Raw genomic sequence first — 15593 nt, 5'->3', positions numbered from 1 at the left:
AAGGTCCCCATGGTCCTCTTTAATGTTCCTAAACACACCGCTTCAGTCCACATGAGTCAGGCTTCCACTGGGTTGTACGTGACCTCTTCTTCGATTAATCATTGCTAAAGTCGTTCTTTGAAAACTGGACTTCCATGTCATGGGTGCCACAAAAACATAACCATTTCATGTCACACAATTTCCACTTTTGTGGTTGTCATTAACTTAGGGTTTATCCTAGTTTACAGTGTATACAGCAGAACTCTCTTGACGTCTGGCAGTATGCACCTGACCTTGTCCTGTGCACATGACAGAGCAGTCCAGTGGCAGAGTTTGCACTGTCCCAACAGTTTTTGAATTGTGTACAGTTCACACTGTGGTTGCCTATTATTCATGCTCATGAAAGGTACACTCAGGAGCTTCTCTGGTGGAGGGCCATCTACTTGTCTCCATGAAGATTATTGTTTTGCCTGGAATGTACCACTGTATGGCATATTTATTTCAACTGAGATGTCAACTATGGAGAGGCTATTGGGTCAAAGTAGAAATACATGCTTCCTCATGAAAACCACCTGTAATTGAATGAATGCAACATTGATACATGTAATGCCATACAGTGGAACATTGTAGGCGAAGCAATAACATTTCCAGTTGGTGGTGGACCCTTGACAGGGTAGTAGGGGAAGCATTGTCTCCAATTGGCTTGTTTGTTACTGACAATATCTTTGCTGATTGGCTGGCCTAACCCTCTTCCCTAACATTAACCATTTTCAGCCAAAGCCTATTCTCTATTCTCAGGCCTACAGCAAGACAGGAGCAAGGCAGCAGCTGCTTTTCCCTGCCACCCTGTCAAAAATAAATTGGCGGGCCCTCCACCATAAAAGTTACATAGTGCACCTTTACAATCGCCCCCTGTTTAAAACACCACTATACCTTTGATAGGAAATTCGATGTTTGGCATTTGAAAGATTCTAAATAGCCTACATCTTCAAGGAGTGCATGCCCACATGTCTTGTGAATAATCTTGAGAATATGGAAAGCTTTTAGCCATGTGAGTTAGAATCAGTTACAGTGACTGTTATTTTTAATGGTACTAATATTTACAGCAGGTCAGAAAGATGTTATTGTCCCAAGTGTCATCTGAATAGATGCATTTTGGCACTTTGACCACAACAGGTACCCCAGCAGGTGCAGGTTGTCAGCAATTAAATTCAGGGAGGATATGAGACATTTTGCTTTTGGTGAGGAGATGGAGGGCCTGAAGATGCTGATTCTGTTACTGCAATAAAAGTGGAGCAAAAAGGGTTGCCAATGAATTTGCAGGTTGTTGGAAGAGAGAGTGAATGTATAATTTCAAGGAGGTTGGTTACGGATAGAGTATTAACCTAGTAAAAGTCGTTATAATGTCCAGGAATTAAATTTAAGATCTTGTTCTTGTGAGGCAAAAGTGTTCTTATGCATTTTGTATTTCCTTTTATATTTTTTGGGTTGAAAGAATAAAATTATTTGACAGTAAACTCACAAACTGATGCTGGTATCACATCCAAAGAAGAGCTTGCAGTGTACATGGAAAAAGACGGCAACAGCAACAGGCTTTCCTATGGGCAGCCTGAGTAAGTAAGTGTTGACACAAGTCATGTTTTGAAATGATCTTTTGTTTATTGTGAGCAGTAGATTCACAAAACCTGGACAGAGCTGTAATGTAAGCCAGTTGTTTTTGTTTTAAATAGTCCTCCTTTCAAACATTGTTCTCCCCTTTGCCACGTGTTGCAAAGATGGTCTATAAGAGAAATGTAGTGTAATAACATGTACTTTGGAACCCCTAGAAGTTCGAGGAAATTTTCACAGCGGTGTTGTGTTTCAGAGCAGGGGCTGGACCTTCTAGGAAAGCAGGGGGCAGAGGAGGGGGTAGTCCTCTTCACGTTCAGGGCCATACCACATACCACAGCTGCTCACGCCAAAATATACAACTGTAGGCTCCAGCCATTCTACTCAGCCCACATACTGTAATGCTTTTGAAAATAAATAAGAAAATATAGGCCAAATGTGATTTATAATTGAGGGGCATTTCAACTAAATGTTTGCATATAAAGACACAGTGATTCTATAATAAATAGACTTTTTATTTATGTACAACAGAACAACAGCTAAAACAGCATAAGTAACAAATATTTACAATTATCCACATCATATGTACACATGTATTTTATGGATCTATGTACAGCTGCCCACTCCCTCCCATAAGCTTCCCTTTTTAAACATATTTACATGACCTCACTTTGTAACGGTTTCTCATCCATCTAACATCCCACTGTAAACAGATCTAAACATTTTCACCATCAGGACAAGGCAAACAGTCAGGCATTTAGAGTGAAATACTTGCTGCTGTATTAGAGCCAATGTTAACATGTGGCTTATGTTATGGGGGAATGCACAGGTAGGTCCGGCCCCTCACTGGGATGTAAATAATGTCCACGTGAGCCACAGAGAAGGCAGAGGCCATTACTCACACATGGAACCATCAAAGCATCCGTGATAGAGAGGAATGTGATCGTCCTCTTGAGACGAATAAGGCAGGGAAAGGTCTGCTCTAACTAGTCCTGAGAAAGTACAGTATCACTTTAAAAACACAGGGGGGGGCCATGGAAGACTGCAGCCAGACAAGGCACAAGCAGTGTGGCTCAGCAGTGGCATAGGTCCCTTTTGTGAGAATACATGAGGCAAAGGCTGCTTTCATATAACAAACTTATACAGATGTAGTGAGGTCAATATGGTAATTGAGTTAGTAATAATTAGAGTGGACATTAATTTGTTTTCACTTAAAAATAGAATAAAAGTGATGTTTGTTTTCTTTAAATTAATTTCTATGTTTTTTCAAACTTAGGCAGTTACAACTTGGGCAACCAAAAATCTTTAAAAAAAAAAAATCTAAATCTTGGTAAAAAAATTTTCCCCTTTTAAGGGTGACACATGAAAGAGAACCTTATCACATCTTCTGATGCGATAAGCTACATGGAGATTCTATGGATTGTCGATGAAACTTGTACAGCTGATATTTAACCCTGGCTGTCCACTGAGTGCTATATCTTTGTGTGAGGTAAAGGTCTTCAGTTTTCAGTGAAGGCTGGATTGTCTGCTTCTTCATTCAAGTCAACTATCTGTCTCTAAAAAAACACAAACAGTGAAATCTGTTAAACCTGTCTTTACAGTGTTCCATTGTTTTAGATGTTGTTTTAGAGCCAGTCCTTACTTTTGGATACGTGTAACCAGTGTCAAAACTGCTGCTCCTCCAGATGCGCACCTGGTCCTCTGTGGTCTTCTGGTACACTGGGTTGTCAAAGTGAATCGTGTTTGTGTTCTTGAGTCGGTAGTTTCTCCACAGCAAAAATCCACCAACAACCAACATACAGACAATGACTAAAACGAAACAAGTCACATTAAGAGAGACATTTTGAAATGGACGTTTCCTCCACAGATCATTTCCAATTTACAATGACATCAATACTAAAATAAAACTAGAAAATTATGGGACTATGCTATACCATAACAGAAGAAAGAGGCAATTGTACACTAAATACACTAAACTTACTTCTGAGTACTATCAAAAAATATCCATACATCACTAGAAAAACACATATCAGTTTGTGAACCATTGCTTTAAAATCATTAGGCAGGCACTCACCTAAAGGGAGCGTGATGTACAGAGCGATGGGGGTACTTGAGGCAGTGCTGGGTACAATTCCAGGAACATGTCTCAAGTCTGAAGGGAAAGTAAACAAAACATTGAAATTAATGTGGTACTAAACCAGCTACTGTGTATGCAAATAGAAATGGGGTTATGACGACATATGGGTTATGACGTCTATTATGATTCTAAAACGCTGAGTCAACATACTGAGTCAACATGTTTTCACTTTGCAAAGTCTAATAACACTCTGATTTGTATGGATTTTATGTCACATGGTGACAAGCTGTCTTTGATTGTTAGACCAACCTTTCAGCTTTGAAAATCACTTAATAAAAAAGAAAAATTTTATTTTTTTTGTTGTTTTTAATTTTTTTTATTCATGTAATGCCTAACAAAAAGTCAAAAGTCAATTTTCCAGTCATATTTTCTATCCAGCAGCATTTGTTGTTATATTCATAATAAAGTACCTGAGGTAGTGGCTGGAGCCTGGGAGTTGGTCTGGGCTCTGGGGGGGACAGTGGTGGAGGTCACAGCTTTGGGTGCGGGGGTGCTGGGTGCAGCAGTGGTCCTCACTGTGGGTTTAGTGGTGGGTGGAGTCCACTGGGTCACAGGTGTGGGGGGAGGTCCGGTTACTGGTTTATGGACCACCACAGGAGCCTGGGTGGTGGTGCGGACCAGTAATATAGCTGTGGTCGTGGGTGGGGTGGGGGGCTGCACAATCTCAGGCTTGGTGGTGACAGGGCGGGCAGGTGTGGGGATGGCTAGAGACGAGTCAACAGTGAACATTAGCTAACATTAGGCTTATTTAAAGCTCGTATAATATGCTTTATTCAGACAGCTTTAATATTGCATATTGTTGGGGCATTAATAGGCTTTATAAGAAAAGGTTCACATACCAGGAACACATCTCCTCATGTCTCGGGCGAGCGTCATGTTGTCAGGACACACACAGGTGTATCGTGGGGGGTGTCTCCCCACCTGAGGGGCTGCCAGACACATGAACTCACAGCCACCATTGGACACTTGGCACCAGTCTCTGCCTACAATAATGCAACACACAATTATTTTACAGGCTATCATAACATTCTCAGTATTGATTAGAGTTTGAAAGACAAGTGTCCTACCAGCAGGCTGCTTGAGGTTATGGTACAGAATAATGTCCTCAGGTGATGAGAGATGTTCAGCCACTGGTCTTATGTCCTCTCCGGTCACTCTGTTTGCACTCAGGATGGCATTGTTACTGACGTCTGTCCAGAAGACTTTCTCCTACAAATAACACAACAGCCTTAGTACTTTTATATAGTATTACCGCATATACAGCAAGTATTACCATCTGATTATAGGACCTCTGCCTATTTAATCAAAAATGTATTAATTTGGGTTAATAAATAGCAAAAAAAATACATCACCTAACAATCATTTGGCATGTTAGAAAGTGGGCTAGACTAGCCTAGTTTATCATGCAGCATATCTACCTCAAACACTGTCAGTCCCAGTGGGTGAGCCAACTGCTCCTCGTCAATAATAAGGGTGCGCCGTCCACCACCCTGCACGTCAATACTGGAGAGAGTGTGTAACTTAGAGTCCACCCAGTACAGCCGCTGGTTCAACAGGTCTGCAGGAGCAGGGGCAGGAGTCAGACCAAATGGATGCATTAACACAAAGGATGGAGGAAAGTCAAGTGTTTACCCAGAGTGATGCCATTGGGCCACTCAATGTTGTCAGTGACCAGAGCAGTGCGGTCCACTCCATTCAGCCCACCCTTCTCAATCTTAGCAGGGTTACCCCAGTCGGTCCAGTACAGGAAGCTGGGTAGAAACATAGTCATTTTTAATCAACTATACACATATGTTATGTTATGGATAATACATAAACAGCATTTAAAGGTTTATTCTATGCTAAATTGACTTTTTGAGCCAGGTTAGGTTCTTCACTATTCAAATAGCAGTTGTTAAAGCCTTTTAAGCATTTTCAGAATAGTGGAGTAAACACAATCCTGGTGTTTGGAATGTGTTTGCTATGCTGTATATATTAGTTATGAAATTAACAGAATTAATAAAAAATATATATCCTCAAGATGACCATGCAACGGGAACAATTCCTCATTATGTAGCTCTCTGTATTTCTGAAGATGAAAACTTACTTGCTGTGAGGGTCAACTACTATGGCCCGTGGCTTGGACAGTCCTTGACGGAAGAGAGTTTTACGCCGCGTTCCGTCAGCGGTTACCACGGAAACAGTGCTGCGAATACTGTCGGTCCAGTACAGGTTCCTGTGGATCCAGTCAAAGGCGATTCCCTCAGGAGCCTCGATGTCATTACTGATGAGTATGTTATGACTTGAGGGGTTTTCGGCTAAATCCATCTGAGCTCTAGAGAGATACCACAATTTAAGCAGAAAAATAAAAAACTATTTAAACTACATCACTACTGTGTGTCAATAAACTACCTGTAGATCTTCTTCTGAGAGATATCAGACCAGTATATGTCTTTTGTGGCCATGTTCATGTCCAAAGCCACTGCGTTTTTCAGTCGGGGGATGACTCTAGTGTACTCGCTCTTATCCAGGGTCATTTTCCTGACCTCATGACGGTTTGTGAAGAACAGGTAAGCTATGGTACCTACAGGATAAGAAAAAAATGATGTATTGAATTGAAAATAAAGGAAAGTATTTATTCTTGGTGTACAATTAAACACAATTAAACAAGTATTGACCATCCTAATACTGTTACAGGTATAATCAGCAGCATTCATTTTTAAAAGTAGCCTAAATATGCAACTCTCATTATCTATTCATATACCATCATATAATGCTTCAGTTTGAATCAGTTTTACTTTTTCCCCAAAACAATATAAAAATGACTTGTACTAAAAGATGGAATTTACCAATTGCTTTGCAGGCTTTGGTGGCAGGGTCCACTTGGTATCCCTCCTCACACTGACATTTGTAACTGCCAATCTGATTTATACAGATCTGGCTGCAGGTGTCTGGGTTGGCACACTCATCGATATCTAAAAAGAGCAAAAAAAAAACAAAACAACATTATCTTAAAAGCAGGGAAGTGTCAGTGAAACAAATTAATCTCTAAAGAATTAACTCACTGACCTGGAAGAGTGAGTAAATAAAATACGCAATAAGATCAAGGTTCCAAACTATCGAAAAAATATTTGATTAAACTCAGTTACCTTCACATCTCTTTTTATCAACGAGATAGAACCCGGTTGGACAAAGGCACTCATATCCGATCTTTAGGTCATTACAAATGTGTGAGCAGCCGCCATTGTTGAAGAGACACTCATTGGTGCCTGCAGTGAAGAGAGGTGAGTAAATGTTTGTTTGTCTGTGCATCTCCAGACGCTCATTAGAGACAGAGAAGTTATAATTAGGTGTAAGAGACTGGGCTGTACTTACCACATTCTGTGAGAGGCTCATCAGACCAGTCCCTGCAGTCCCTTTTCCTATCACACACTTTGTTCATGTGGATGCACTCCCCACTACGACATCTGAACTTCTGAGGGCCCTCACACTGTGTCACTGAGGATGAGAAACCAAATATTACAAAAGGAAAAGAATGGAAATGGGAAAGAGATAATGTGTAATTTGTCATCCCTAGTCAGTGTTTAATAATTTAAAAAAAACAATGCTGTGTAATGAGTTTTAATATTGAGTATTCTAGTAGTATTGCATTTTCATTATGTTCTTATTTTCCTGTAAAGTGTTAATAAACATTGATTCATACATTTAACTTTTAAGTAAAAGGCATTAAATGGGGTGCTTGTTTTCTGTCCAAGAACAATGACACTATTAAACTATTATATTCAGGGACACTGTACCATTGATACAGCCCAGCTCGTCGCTCATGTCCCGGCAGTCATACTGGTGGTTGCACTGGTGGCTCCCGTGGATACAAGTCCCGTCTCCACATTCAAACTCATCAGGACGGCAAGTCACGTGAGCTATAAAAAGAAACGTCTCAAAAAGTAAGTATAAAAATATTTACTTCTCAGATTATGAGCTAAAAATAAGCTAGTAGCAGGGGGACATGGAGTAGCCTGTGTCTTTCTTTATCAACTGTGTTTTAGTTAAAGATTCCATAAAGGTATCAGTACTAGTTTTGTCAATTAGTATCTGGGTATCAATATCTTTGACGACTACATTCTATCCTAATATTATATCACACCATCAGTAGACTTTATAGTTTATGGTTAAGGGATCATATATTAATGGCTAACTAATTGCTTGCTAACTAAGTGCTTAATTACACCTTTGTTAGTATTTATAAAGTACTTATGAATGTTTTTGTGTGTTTATGTGTGTTTATGTGTGTGTGTGTGGGTGTGTGTGTCTGTGTGTATGCGTATGTGTATTTTTGGTCTAAGGTCATATTTTCAGCCATGATCTATTTTCATCCCATTAAACTGTTCATTAGCATTGTTAGCAGTAGATGCTTTAGTGCCTGCTAAGAACCACTAATTACCATCCAATTACCACTTAGTAAATAATATGTGGAGCCTAAACCAGGTTACTTACCACAGTTGGCTTCATCAGATCTGTCCAGGCAATCCACTCCTCCATCACATCTCCAGTTGCTGTGGATGCACTCGCCGCTGCCACACTTGAACTCTAGAGCTGAGCAGCGCTTGGTCCCCACATTGGTCCGGGACCCGCAGTTAGAGGGCCACTCATCAGAGCCATCACCACAATCCAAGTCCCCGTCACAGGCCCACAGGCGGGGAATACAGGCCGAGCTGTTACATCTGAAGGAGGCGGAGCTACAGGTGATCGGGGGGCATGACGCCTCATCACTGCCGTCCTCACAGTCCGACTCCTCGTCACAAACAAACGAGGAGGAAATGCACTGGCCTGTCCCGCACCGGAATTCTGAGTCCATGCACTGTTTGGGAGCTGAAGGGAAATGAAAAAAGGGGTAAATACAAGAAACTGTGCCCCCTTCCTTTGTTGTTCTTTTCTTGAGTTTATCAATGACGATGGCGTACCACAACCCTCCTCATCGGCTCCGTTCTCACAGTCTGCCTTCCCGTCACACTGCCAGCTCTTTGGGATACACTGGTTCAGTCGGTCTGCGCAGGTGAACTCTGTAGGTCTGCACGATTTAGCCACTGCAAACCATACACATACAACTCAGAATACCTATAGCTACTTCACGGTGCTCAGCTGTGGCAGGTTTCAAAACATGTCCAGGTCATTTAAACTCTTATCTATTGCTTTGATATTGAAATGTTCTGGTAAAATATTTTGAACCATAATATATCACATTACATTGAAAGCCAAAATTTGAAAAATGTACTTACAGTAACTGAGGCACATACATAGTGTATTAAACTATTTTAATTGTCAAGTACCAGTCAAGTGCCACACTTCTACAGCCTGCTTTGTTCATTCTTGTGAATACTAGAAGGGGAGTACACTGGGTGACACTTACAGCAGGTTCCAGGGAGCTCGTCTGTGCCATCACCGCAGTCGTCTGTTCCATCACAAACCCATCTTGCCGTGATACACTTCCCATTGCCACATTGGAACTGCCTCGTACCACAGGTAATGAATGCATCTGTTTAAAAACACAGTGAACATTAAAATGACTTTGTACTTAAGTAACATAACCTAGCAGTGTAACATTTTTCCAAAAAGGGAAATTGTGCTGTTTTTGGTCAGTGTACCAGATTCCACGTTTTTAAAACATTTTTGTTTTAAATTTTTGCCATTAGGAAGAATTATTTGCATATATTAACTAGTTATCCATTGCAGCTGGGGCACCTGTTAGAAACAAAGTATCTTTCCAGAACCTCCTCCAGACCAAAAGTAGAATGGTATCTCCAATAAGGCAGTCATGCTTCCAAGTATATACCATATTAGTATAAGACATATTGTTTGCAAGCAAACTTCCCAACTACATAGATTTTTTCCCCCCATCTAAGTTATTATGAGTAAACATTAACCAAAAGTGGAAGCAGGTTCTCAAACTGACAATGTTAACCCACTTGTGGGTTTACACAGCATGGTCATGTTGCTACTTGTTGAGTATAGTTAAGTCAAACACACCTCCTGGTTCTATACCGCACCTTCTGGTTATCTTCATTTGTCTATACACATCATCACTGTTCAAATACATAATATTTATAATAACTTCCCCTCCCCCAATGTCACCCTCACACTACTAAAGCTGCATTAGACTGCACTTAAGAGGGCATGCTCCCTGGAGACTCCCCCTGGGAGACCACCTGTTTGTGATGGGAGTTAAGACACTAACAGACACAAACAACAGCAATAAGGCAATGAGGAACACTTGAGGCTGTCATTGATTGCATGAAACGGGTACTTTGACTGATATTGATGAAGCTTCTTACACTAATGCTGTTTATCATAAGAAATACCATGAAAAGGTACTGTTTCTTTTTTTCCAGCCTCTCCTGTACAGTATCTGTATGTTTGGATTCTGTATGCAGTCTGAGACCACTGCCATAAGTGCTGAAATGCACCTACTATTGCTTTATGGGTTCACGTGACAGCAAAGAAGGTAATCAGTCATGGAAGTTATTCCTAAAGGCAAAGAGACATATGCAAATTCATTCAATACTCATAAATGTTAACTGTCACTACTGCAATTGTTTGTGTTTTTAATATTGTAAAAAAAAAAAAAAGAAAATTTTTACAGTTCACTTTTGAACTTTTATGTTCTTACTTCAGTCCCCTGCCCCCTTAAGAGTAAAATGGTGGATGACAGTGCAGGTTTCCCAAAACCATCTGGTTTCCCAAGGTTGTGGGCTGTCACCTGGATTTGGTTCACGTGGCATATTTACAGAGTGAGCTTAAAGTTCAGCAAACCCCCTGATGGTAGTGTTACTGGCTGGATCAGTGCTTGGGTTATAAAAATATCTTACTATTGCATTATCCTCTATTCAGTAGAATGCAATATTATTAATACTTTGATATTGCGAATCTTAATAGTCTGTCACAAATTGTGGCTGTCCCAAGCCTATGTCGAAAGGATTGAATCAGATGGCAAACTTTTTTGAGCTGTTTTTTTTTTATTTGTATGGTAACAAAATCAAGATCCTTAATCTTCCTTAATCCCTAAATGAGTAGTAAATATTTTCACTTAAAATTATGTATTGAACACAAAGGCAACAGTTTCAGATAGCATGATAAAAGAATGTTTTCATTTGTATTAGTAGGTCTGACCCTGACCTTCCAGAGACAATACAGAGCATTCTTCTGTCAAGGCTGTTGAAAGGTGGATTGGTCTGAGCCAGTTTGGACAAGCTTTACCAAAAGCATACATCGCGATGTGAAGCTCTCCCAATATGTTTATAGTGCAAACCCCTCCCTTTTACTAGAGCGCGGGGTATTTCAGGTAAGAGGAGCAAATTGGACCCAGAATCCAAAGAGCAATCTAAGACATATCGGACCATAGACGAGGAACCCCCTCAAATTCTTTGGATATTGCATCAGGGTGGGATTCCATGCAGTTGGCTGATGCAATGTAATAAACTGTGCCATTTTTTTCCTGATCATGTGCCCAGAATGTTTTTTTGAGTTGCCATTGGCGCGTATCCTTGCAGCATGAATAGCGCCACCGAAAAACCGGCTTTTCTCTCACTCACACCGTATTCTGGCGCTCCTTGAAACCCATTGGCTACTATGAGCGCCACAGTATCCAAACTATGCCACTACATTCACACACCAGCCTGAACAAAACACACCAAATGCATTCGAATCAGTGAATAATGCCGAAAAGCATTCAATACCACAGTGGTAAGCTTTATGATGAAATGTGATCTTATGTCGATTCAACTTTTTTTCATCGAAAGCAGAGAGGGGAGTGGGAAAAAAAGAGATTTGACCTACATTTCAAGGAATATCTGTGCCCTCCCCCATCATCATGCATCCGGTACTGTCACGGGAGTGGGCAATTTAAACTACCCCGTGCTGTAATTGGTTCAATTGGCTAATGCAAACGTGCCAAAGTTTACTTTTTTGGGGGGAAAGCGCCAAATTGATGCAAAAATGCACAGTATTTAATTCGTGATGGATTTGTCATTTTAACTTTAACAACAAAATAAACGTAGCCTATATGAATCCTTAAACTATACTTACTTGTTTGATAAAAGGTGAAGATGAGGAAAACGACGTATGCGTAAAGCAATCGTCCCATGTCTCCAAACGCGCGGTTGGTTGAACTGTGCGCGTCTATTCTTCTGTCCAATGTGACAGTGGATGAGTGTCTGTGAGTGATGCTACTGCTTGTCACCCAAATACAGGGACCGTAATGTGTGAATAAACTAAGTGCAGAGAATATTATCCCTATATCAGGTCCCGTTGAGTCGGAAATTAGATGGTCCAGTTTTGATGCTCAGGGCCGGGATGCTCCACACACTGTTCTGTTTGGCAACAACATCAGACCCATTTCAATGTGGTCCTGGGTGGGTGGGAACTGCAGGGGCCCCCGAGAGAGGGGCGGATCCTGCAGTGGTGTGATTTCTGAGGCACACAGTCCCTAAAATCCGGGGGCGGGGTAACGTGCCTCGGATCCTACTACGAGCGCGTTAACCCTTTACGCCTGCAGGAAGCCTGTAGCAGCTGAATATATGCAGACTGTTACTGTATTTGTGTACATTAGCCTCACGGAGGGGCCTGGCACAGTCAAGAATTTGACCTCATCATCGCAGCTCCAGGGCCCCGCGTGCGTTAAGGAAGAAGGCGGCTCATATTTTATACACAGGCGGTGTCAACAAATGTGAAGGCAGACTATATCTACACCCTTCCAATATTACCATTACTTGTGGTGCACACAAGGATATTATGATAATATATTAAATAGTCCATATGATTCTTTAACAAATTAATAAGGTCCCAACTGCCCCTTTTGTACTGTGTGTATCTCCAAAAATAGACACAATAGTCATAATTTGTCTAGCACTACTGTCTTGATAAAAAAAAAGTGCAACAAAATATCTGAAGTATGTTTATGTAACATTTTTCTCCTGAAAATGACACACGCTAGTTTCAACCCACCTCTGCCAGTATTGGACATAGGTCTAAAACAAATCTATTTAAATCAGTAAATGGTGCTGCATGTCTGAAGTCCACACTTTGTCCCTATTTGAGAGATCACAACTGTACACTAGCTTCACTGTCGTCACATAGCCATCTAATAAAATTAATTTAAATAAAACTACAATGAAATAGAACCTACACTATACGTGGTTAAAATGGAAGTATGATAAATATATAGACAAGCTATAAAGTAATAATGGGTTATATTTACTCACAATGACTTCTGCTACCATGTGTCATAAAAACAGTATGGGTTCAAAGTCCGTGGCCCTCATAGGTCCATGTAGTTTACAGTGGAGCAGCATCAGATAAAACGTGTAAAGAGATAAAACTTCTAAACAACCTTGACCCACTGTGAAGAAGACAACATGATTAATTACACAAAATAGATGATTAGAAAAAACAAACAAATAAACATGTTATAATCACAAATGTACCATAAAGAACTTGTTGAATCCTAACACACTAAAATACTTAAAAGGACCAATAGGAACAAAGAGCAGATAAAAATTAGCGTCCTATAGACCTTGGTCCATTTCCAAATTCTATTACATTTGTAGGCCTATGAAATGCTACAAAAAAGTCAGTATTGTGTATGTATGTGTATGTGTAACTAGTCCCGATATTAACAGTATTCTTTTTATCAGGCCTTGTCCTGAACCTGCTCATCTCTGTGTACTGTGGGCCGGGGTCTGCTTAATCTGAAGTGACATGGAATTTCCAGGCCTTTGCAGTAGTGGGAGATGCCCCACCATTAACAGTCACATGTAGGCCAGGCTAAGAACAAGAGGAGAGGGGTCACATTGGGCATAGAGGTGGGAGAAATATTACAAACATGGATAACATCGCAATTGTTGTTGTGGGGAGTATATTACCTATAGTTACAACTATTAAAAATGGCCATAAAAGAGACTGAAGCATTAAGCGTAATCTCCTAAACAAGGACATAAAGTGATATTTCTGCACTGTGGGTAACTTTATGATCCAGTCAAGGTTTGTACTTGACTTTCACCGCAACCAAGACAATTACAGCCATCTTTTAGCACATTCCTGATGCACTGTGAAAATACCATCTGAATATTGTTACTGAGATTCAAAAAATATCCACATATTTATTTTTGGCAATATCACTCACCCCAAATTGGATGGATGGATTTTTTAACATGGATCATTAAGATTTTTTTGGTTGCTACCGTTACTGTGGGTGGTTTTGTCATTCTCAAAGACAGTCACACAACATGTTCTCAGACAAATATTGTAGATGAAACCTGTCTAATGCAAGTAATGTTACAGTTACAAAGCCTATGCGGCAAATAAACATCGGACACACTGAAATTACAAGTTATACCATCTTTATACTCAATAATAGCCCAAACACATACCTATAAAAGTAGGTATGTATTTATGATAGGTCCTGTTGCAACTTATTTTATTTACATATTCACACTCACATCCATCTATATTTTTGTCTTATTTCTAAGCATTCTGAACTGAATAAAACATTGCACAATATCCAGCCTGGCTGCTGTCCCATACAAACTGTTGATGGTCCAGCTCAGAAGAGGAAACCAGTGCATATAAGGTCAAGTTCTGAGCAAACCACACCCCCTCTCCTCCCATACTGCTACACTCACCACAGCAACTATTTCAGGTTGTTCCACTTTCTACCCGCCACAGCCCATTCACATTAAACAAATTCACTTTTGGCAGAAGAACTTCAATTTGTCCCCCCCCAGCTTTCCCTTGAAGGTCAAATCAGGTTCTCCCAGAAAGAGCAGATGCACAGTAGCTCCTCCCCCCAAAGGAGACTAGAACAAGGGGATGTGGCTATGTGGGCCATAGCCAAGAGCACAAAGAAAAGCTTGTGTTGCTTGCACATAACTTTGTAGTGATGATCTATGATAGTGCATGGATATGGTGTGCCTGCTGTCTATTTGTGTAATGTAATGCATATGGAATGGAATTTTCTCTGAATTTGAAAAGAGATGAATCAGAGAGAGAGTGGATAGAATAAGCTAAGACTACTGATTGTCATCTTGAGTGCCATTTTGAAATTACTGCATTTCAGCCGTGTGTAAATTTCTATCAAATTAAAGCTCTAATATATTTAAATTACTTACATACTGAATCTGGCATTGGCCTGTTTAAAAAAGAATAAATAAAAAAAAACATTAACATTGGTTAAAATGGTTATTCAAAGAAAATGGTTCAAAAGAATGCATGTGATTATTCACTCTAGACTTTATGGATAGTCTCTCCACTGATGAGACTGATAAAAGAAGAAAGCTACGTCAGGAAAGACATTAGGTGTGAAGTAGTAAAAAGGCAAAAATACAGGAGTTAACGCTTGTCATTGTTTTTTTTCTTTGGATACACTTAATAATAACTATGCATCAAACAGCCTTAATAAAGCATGAATAAAGATCCATCCATCCATTTTCTTCTACTTAGCCAGGGTCAGGTCGTGTGAGGTCATGTGAATAAAGATATCATTCATAAAAAACAAATTCTATATTAATAACTTAATTTAATGGCAGCTATTGAAGGTTAATTGGGTGTGGTTCTTAAAAGGTGCGACCAAAACTATGCTCCCTAACCAGTACAATCTCATGACTTAAGTTGCCAGACCTTGAAGTAGGCCTACAGGGGTAGAAGTGATCTGTGATTATAAAATTGAATACCAATATTTTTACGGAGTTTTAAAGGGTCTGTCGGGAGAGATACCTTTTTTTCTTCAGCCCACACCCATGTTTACTCAGGTGGACGTCTTGCAGATAATACAGCATGGGCCCTGAGATGTTCAAGAGTCAATCATGTGAGAAGGGTCATGGTCAAGAATCCTGTGAGATAG

The 15593-nt window shown here is 40.2% G+C and overlaps 1 protein-coding gene across 1 annotated transcript; it reads right to left on the bottom strand.

The window, feature by feature from the left end:
• Positions 1-2083: 2083 nt before the first annotated feature.
• ldlra (low density lipoprotein receptor a) lies at positions 2084-12101 on the bottom strand. The gene is made up of 18 exons (XM_033970654.2): positions 11783-12101; positions 9111-9236; positions 8665-8787; positions 8198-8572; positions 7501-7623; positions 7079-7201; positions 6853-6972; positions 6553-6678; positions 6116-6287; positions 5811-6038; positions 5357-5475; positions 5143-5282; positions 4792-4933; positions 4564-4707; positions 4135-4428; positions 3662-3739; positions 3230-3396; positions 2084-3143 (listed from the first exon to the last, which is right to left on the bottom strand). Exons 1-18 carry the CDS (start codon positions 11838-11840, stop codon positions 3087-3089), a joined length of 2715 nt encoding a protein of 904 aa, XP_033826545.1. The 5' UTR covers positions 11841-12101; the 3' UTR covers positions 2084-3086.
• Between the last annotated feature and the right edge of the window lie 3492 nt (positions 12102-15593).

This window comes from Periophthalmus magnuspinnatus, chromosome 8 (genome assembly GCF_009829125.3).
Source record: "Periophthalmus magnuspinnatus isolate fPerMag1 chromosome 8, fPerMag1.2.pri, whole genome shotgun sequence".
Classification (NCBI taxonomy): Eukaryota; Metazoa; Chordata; class Actinopteri; order Gobiiformes; family Gobiidae; genus Periophthalmus; species Periophthalmus magnuspinnatus.
The sequence above is the reverse complement of the archived record's forward strand: the minus strand, read 5'-3'. Positions and strand labels throughout refer to the sequence as shown.

Coding starts and splice junctions, on each gene's coding strand:
- ldlra (XM_033970654.2), bottom strand. CDS start 11,840: ATGGGACGATTGCTTTACGCATACGTCGTTTTCCTCATCTTCACCTTT. Junction 7,624..8,197: donor ATCTGATGAAGCCAACTGTG/GTAAGTAACCTG, acceptor TTCTTTTTATAG/CTCACGTGACTTGCCGTCCT. Junction 6,288..6,552: donor CAAAGCCTGCAAAGCAATTG/GTAAATTCCATC, acceptor CTTATCCTGTAG/GTACCATAGCTTACCTGTTC.